At 29.9% G+C, this 7,664-nt stretch overlaps 1 protein-coding gene across 1 annotated transcript; it reads left to right on the forward strand.

Moving 5' to 3' along the window:
* Positions 1-6,073: 6,073 nt before the first annotated feature.
* Positions 6,074-7,235, forward strand: LOC145635294 (uncharacterized). Its single transcript, XM_081686580.1, has one exon. It carries the CDS (start codon positions 6,194-6,196, stop codon positions 7,142-7,144), a length of 951 nt encoding a protein of 316 aa, XP_081542706.1. The 5' UTR covers positions 6,074-6,193; the 3' UTR covers positions 7,145-7,235.
* The last annotated feature ends 429 nt before the right edge of the window (positions 7,236-7,664 follow it).

Raw genomic sequence — 7,664 nt, forward strand, 5'->3', positions numbered from 1 at the left:
ATTAGAATTTTCCATGAATTGCAAATATATGGGAATTTAATTCCTATAATCAAATTCATGGGATTTTCCAAAAATTGTTTGGTTAACAATGAAGGAAGTTACTTTCCAAGGGAATTTCTACTTACCTAGGGGGGTTAGGTAAGTGAATTCCTATATTTTGTGGGAACTCAAAATTCCTAGGAAGTTCCACTTCCCCCATATCATCAAATTTTTGCCAACCAAACAACATACAAAATTTGCAATTCCTAAGAAGTTTCAATTCTCATGTTTTATTATGTCAACCAAACAAGCCCTAAGAAAAAAAAACTAAGATACCCCTCCGTTTTTAAATACTTGCTTCATTTTTCAATGCGCGGAGTTTTAGGAGAAATTGGAGAAAGTAATAAAAAATGGAGGCAGTGGGATAGTTGAGAAACTAAAAAAAAATTGTAAAAAGCAAAAGTAGTGGAAGAATAGGAGGAGGAGAGAGTATTATGTTGGGTCCAATAAGTGTGAGAAATGAATTAAATATTGTAAAAACTTTCCAAAAAAGGGAATGGAGCAAGTATTTAAAAACGGCCAAATAAGGAAAGTGGAGCAAGTATTTAAAAACGGAGGTAGTAGTATTTACTCCCTTTGTCCCCGATTGATAGTCACTTTTGAAGAAAAATCACGGGAATTAATGAGAATTAAAGAAAGTACATTGAAAAGGTAAATTTACATTGGGTATGTAAAAAAGTAGAGAGAGAAAGTAATTAAAGTACATGGGAAAGTAAAATTTATATGGAAAAGTTAAAATTGCACAAATATTTTTGCAAATGTTAGAGAATTTTGGTTAAAAAATAATATTAATGGTACTTTAAAAAAGCAAACGTGACTAACATTTTGAGTCACCAAAAATGACAAAAGTGACTATCAGTCGGGGACGGAGTATATACAAATTGCGATATGTAAATTTTCATTAGGTTTTATTGTAGTCATGTGAAAAAAATAATCACCCAGAATCTTTAGATGTAAACAAAGTCGTAAATAAAACAAAGATCATATGTCAAATTGCCAATGGCTAGGACAACATATATAGGATTTTAGAATAGTTTGCTTTGTGCAAGTTTCAACACATATAAATAGAAGGAATTAGGGTTGTAAATTATATTGCTTTCTCAATCTACGGGCCTGTTCTGATTGACTAAACTGAGCTTAGCTGAACTGAAATGAAATGAACTGAACTGAACTTATTGAGCTGAACTGAACTGAACTGAACTGAATATTTTATGAGTGAAGGAAATTAAGAACTAAAATGAATTGAACTTATTAGAGTTGTACTAAACTGAAATGAATTAAAATAATATGAAGAGAACATGCCCTACTTCATACGGACACAATAGGATATCAATCCATTATTTTTACTAGATAGCCTTTTTTTTCCCTAGAAAATTAGATAAAATTCTTTTGGAACTTGATCTCCAAAATAGGTCTTTTTACTCAAATAACAAGATCAAATTCTTGAGATATATGTTACATGTATCTAATTAATTTCATCTAGTATCTTACTACCAAACAAAGATCAACATAATTAATTTTTTATGCCATTCCTTTCAATGAATTCATCATATATACCCAATGCATAGATGTACTTGTCTCTGAATCGGAGAGATTGAGTGATTGACCATAACGTAATATCTACCCAATTAACTACATGTCTTATTTATTGATCATTTATGGAGTATTATTGTTTTGTAAAGACTCAGACATGTGTTCAACATTTGGTCAAATACTCAGTATTGCCAAAATAGTTGCTACTTCTAGTACTTCTATCTCAAAGCACTTGTCACTTTCGCTTTTCATTATTCATTATAATTTTATGGTAATGCTATACATAGCTCTTAGGGCTATATATAAGCATTAAAAACACTCTTGTAAATTATATAAAATTAAGAATTCACGACAAAAACACACGTACATCAGTGTAATTAGTGTGAATTTGTCATGATTTTCTAAATTTAAACAGTTTTCAAGAGTATTTTTAATGCTTATATGTAGCCCTAAGAGCTATGTATAACATTTTCCATAATTTTATTATCTTCTTCTCAAACTATATACAGTTACATATATCGTTCTAATTTTGAACATTAGCAAAAAATTAAAAACTTTACGAGTAAATTCTCATTAATTAGTATGTATGAGAAATTAAAATCAAAAGTGAATCTTGTTGAATTCAGTCTCTATAAGCATTTTTTTTAAAAAAATCTTCTAGTATGTAACAAATTAGTGCATTGGAGACCATGTATAGGGCCTGTTCATATTTACTGAATTGAGCTGAACTGAACTAATTGGAGCTGAACTGAACTGATTAGAGCTGAACGGAACTGATTGGAAAAATTAAAATGCATAAATATATATATGAAAACGTTTATGAAAATTAATGATAATATATATAGTGGATTGTGAAAAATATAATAGTGTTATAAAAATAACTATGTATTTTAAATTATTAAATTTTGTAATATTACATTTTAAATATATATATAAATAAAAAGTATTCTTCAATATTTTACTTTAGTCAATTACATATGCTGCAGTTTCTCAAAAAAAAAAAAAAAAAAAAAAAAAAAAAAAAAAAAAAAAAAAAACTACTTCTTTAATTATTAAAAAATCGTTCAACTATAAAAAAAATGTGACCATTTTGAACGACGAATATAATTTAAAATAATAATAATAATAATAATAATAATAATAATTATTATTATTATTATTATTATTATTGTCGTTGTTATTGTAATATGCTAAAACATCTAAAACCAAAAAATTAAAAACTGAACTGAACTGATTAGAGCTGAACTGAACTGATTAGAGCTGAACTGAATTGAAATGAACTGAATTTAAAATAAGTAAGGCCCTTAGATGCTAATAGTTCAATACAACGACATCTACCCTACAAAGTTTATTTGAAGAAAATCTAAAAACATAGAGTAGCAATCTTATAACAATAATTACTACCTCCGTTACAGGTTATGTGCAACGATTAGACATTTTCCCTCTCTGCTTTATGTCAAATCGTTGCACATAACCTGTAACGGAGGTACTATAACCTTTGTATAAACATCAAATTCTAACAACTATTTGAAGACACAATTCTTCAACATAACAATGAAATGACTGTTGTACAACTGAGTAAAAAAGGTGTCCATTAAATTGATGTATATGCCATTATATAGAGGTAGGACATGTTAATTAATTGAATGAAGTGGACAAGAAAGAAAGGACTTATCATTTGTGTCATCATAAATAAATATCTAAACTATTACTCTTTCGTAGTCTTAATTTCAATAATAACCAACCCTCAGAATATCAAAAGCTAATGTTTTCCAACATCTTTTTTATCACAAGACAACGAACTTTAATTCATGTCATAGAAAGATATGTCTATCTTCCAGATGGTTGAAAAGAACGCCAAAAGGACCAACTGATAAGATGTATTGTGTTGCCTAGGAATTAAATCTACTGTACCAATAAAAGTTTGAGGTTTAAATGGTGGATCAAAAGTGAAATTAGATACTCTGTAATCACATAAGTTCAATATCATTTAAGATCTGTTCCAATTTATTGAAAACAACTGAATTGAATGGAGCTGAACTGAACTAAGGGCCTGTTCCGATTGACTGAACTCAGCTGAACTGAACTGAACTTATTAATTAGTGATTTTTAACTACGGATTAGTGATCTTTGATTATTTATTGATTATTTATTGATATTTATTACTATACATATGTGTATATACAAATGTACATATTAAAATATTTACGAAAAATATACTATATAATTATAATTATAAAATGTATGGAAAATATATTATAAAATGTATGGAAAATATATTAAAAACTTGAAACCTCTAAACATTTTAAACACATATACTATTTAATTTAAAAATAAAATAGTATTAGGACAAAAGAACACAAAACACTTACATGTATCTAACCCATTTAAACAAATTTTAAATAAAGTAATATATATAAAAAAAAAAAAACCAACAAGAAAAGCTAAAATTTGCTACGGCCCAACACCCTAACCCACTCTCTTTTCCTTTAATTAATAACAAATCTTACAAATTCCTAGCACCGTTTGGAAGCGAAGTTTAGGAGAAGCAAGAATGGGATTCCCTCATCCACCGCCTGGTACAAACTAAATTTCATGAATAAAATGGGAAAATTTATTAGTTTCGTTAACTAACATTATCATTATTGCACAGGAAAATACTATGTAGTTGATTCAACGTATCCTAATACACTCGGGTACTTAAGTCCCCATACAGGACGTGATTTGAGGTATCATTTGCCTGATTTCAAGAGATCAGGTCCTCCACAAGGAATGTTTGAGCATTTCAATTACCTACACTCGTCTTGTCGAAATGTAATTGAGCGGATTTTTGCGATTCTGAAAAATAGGTGGAAGGTTCTACAACCTAAATTGATGCCGCAAATGGAATTACGTTTTCAGTTGCAAATAATCGTTGCTTGTTGTACTCTACACAATTTTATTCATTTACATGAACTAGGGATTCCAATCATGCACCAAGTTGAAGTCATGGAGCGAAGAGAAGATCATACTATGTACGATCCTAACAGAAAAGCAGCTATGGATATTGTACGACAAGAAGTAACTGATCAGATATGGGAGTCAGTTCAGAGGAATGCCGAGGTAATGGAGGAGTTTGGTGGACAAGAAGAAGACGAAGAACTAACTGACTATGAAAATTAGTTTAAGTTGTGTAGTACTCTAATTTTCTCAATGAGATTAACATTAGAAATATGTTTAAAAAAAAATAGAACCATTTGAACAATGAATTGTATCAATATTATTATTGTTATTATTATTATTAATAATTATTGATAATTATTATTATTATTTATTGATTATTATTATTAGTATTATTATTAGTATTAGTATTATTATTATTATTATTGTTATTATTATTATTATTATTATTATTATTATTATTATTATTATTATTTATTGATTATTATTATTATTATTATTTATTGATTATTATTATTAGTATTATTATTTCAATTATTATTGTTATTATTATTATTATTATTATTGTTATTATTATTATTATTATTATTATTATTATTATTGTTATTATTATTATTATTATTATTATTATTATTATTATTATTATTATTATTATTATTATTATTATTATTATTATTATTATTATTATTATTTTTGTTGTTGTTGTCGTTGTAATAAGAGCTTAAAAAAATGAAATTTGGCTTTATATCATTAGCAATATCATTAGACATAAATTAAGAGCTGAGCTGAATTGAACTGAACTGAACTGAACTGAACTGAACTGAACTGAGCTGAACTGAACTGAACTGAACTGAATTTCAACGGAACAGAACAGACCCTATTTTATAAGAGAAGGAAATTAGAAATAAAACTGAACTGATTGGAGCTGAACTGAAATGAAATTAAGCTCAACAAAACTGGTCCTTATTGAGTATTTGGCACATTTTTTTTGGTTCATTATTGACAATTTAGACATTTGAGACTTTGAGAGTAGGAGGGTAAGGAAATTTCTACTCTCAAGGAACTTCATAAGACCGGATTTGAACATTAAACCACTCAAATTTGTCGTAAATCAACACTGTACTTTGCTGATATATACTCCGTAATACCTACTAGTTTACCACCTTACTAGAGTACTACAAAGTACTAATTATACAGTAGTATTTTATTATATCAAATGATGGTTCACCAATTACACTTATCATTTTCCTTGTGAGGAGGAGTTCCTAATATGTTCTTTTTTCTTACCCTTAAAAAAACACTTACCAAAGTATATATAATATTAAATTTAATGACGATTTACTAATTACGGATTATTATTAACGCTTAATTAAGATGAATGTACAAATAAAGTACCATAAATCTCCCATTTGGCACTAACTCTTTAGTATTTACCATTCCATTTCCACATGCCTTTGCTCTCACGCATTGTATAATCCAAAAGCTGTCCCAAAACACTAAATCCAACTTCCACTATTCATCCCCCACTTCACTATATATTCCAATGCTCCTTCACTTTTTTCCTACTATCTTCTCCCACTTTCTCCTTTTGTGTTATGGGCCTTCTCCAACTTTCTTCTTTGCTAATTATGCTTCTTTCACCATTTCCTCTTACAAATATAATCATAATAACTTACAACCCATGACATTTATTCTTTTTCTTCATTTATTCACACCACCATCACTTATGGCAACTAATTCTTCTTATCATTCTCTCTTTTCTTGCATTGTCTCTCTTTACACCCTAATCCTCCTTTATTTCCCTCATGTTTTCGTAAAATCGTTACTCTCTCCTCTCCTGGTCTCCACTCTAGTCCTCCTACTCACCCTGTTGCGACAAGGCACGTCGCAACAACTTAAACAAGAACAAGAACAACAACAAAATATAGATTTTGCCGAGGGTGCAAAGACACCCCGGCAAGTCATAATTCAAAACGACTTGGAACCTAAGCTTAAGCCCGAACCCGAACCCAGCCCGATACAAGAAGAATGTAATGTTGTTAAAGCCCGTTCTACAACTGAGCCCGGCCCGAAACCGGAACATCTCAAACATGTAACGTGTGATCCAGGTCGGTCAGTTGAGATTATTGATTCGTTTGAAAACCAGGAGTACAAGAAGGAAAAGGGTTGGGCCGGGCCGGAGAGTTTGGAATGGGCTGAGCCCGAACCCGAATACGGCCCGAAGGTTTTCCTAGATTGGGACGTGGGTGCGCCACTTGAGGTTATTTACGAAGCGTATGAGGGGGAGGAAGAAGGAGAAGAATCACAAAACGACGTGTTTTGTAAGGCGGGAATAATAAAGAGGTACCCATCACTTTCCCGGTATTACCCGGAATCGGAATCGGATTCGGGTTCGGATTCAGATTCATATTCGTATAGTTCTTCGTCATTTGATGAAGAGGAAAGAGAGGGGTTAATTGAGATAGCTCTAGATGATTATGGGTATAATTATGGTGATAAGAAGATGATTAACATGCTAATGAAGCCTAAATCAGGAGATCAGAAGGCAGTTTATCATAATTTTGATGATGAGGATAATTTAATTGAGATTGATATTAATCCCACAAAAAATATGTCTGATTTTCCTTGGTGAGTTTTAATTTTTATTTTTTTTTGGTGGGTGTAGTTGTATAATTTATTAATTTTGGAGTTAAATTAAATTCTAGTACGGAAATGATGTTACATGTTTTGCATGTTTCTGTTAATATATGCTAATTATTAACTACTTTAATTAATAGCTTGTTGAACGTCAACACTCAATAGTCAATAGGGCTTCTAATTTAATTGAAAGGTATTGTGTTATTAGTTAATTAACTTGTACTTTCATTATCATAATTGATAAAGTAAGGATGTCCCATCATCAAATGAAATATAAGAAGTATAATTTTCAATGATGATATTAGACACTTGTCACACTTTAGATTATTTATTCCAGCTAACCACATTTGTATGAGTACCTATACAAGAGCCTGAATGTTCGTTAACGGTCGTATGTTACAATAATATGCGCCTTACGTTAGAGAGCAACAATTGAGAATGAGATTTGGCATAGAAGTTGTCCATGTACGTAATCCCTAGACTCAACATCATAACCTAATATTTGATATGCCGAG

Source organism: Chenopodium album, chromosome 6, assembly GCF_948465745.1.
Source record: "Chenopodium album chromosome 6, dcCheAlbu1.1, whole genome shotgun sequence".
Taxonomy (NCBI): domain Eukaryota; kingdom Viridiplantae; phylum Streptophyta; class Magnoliopsida; order Caryophyllales; family Amaranthaceae; genus Chenopodium; species Chenopodium album.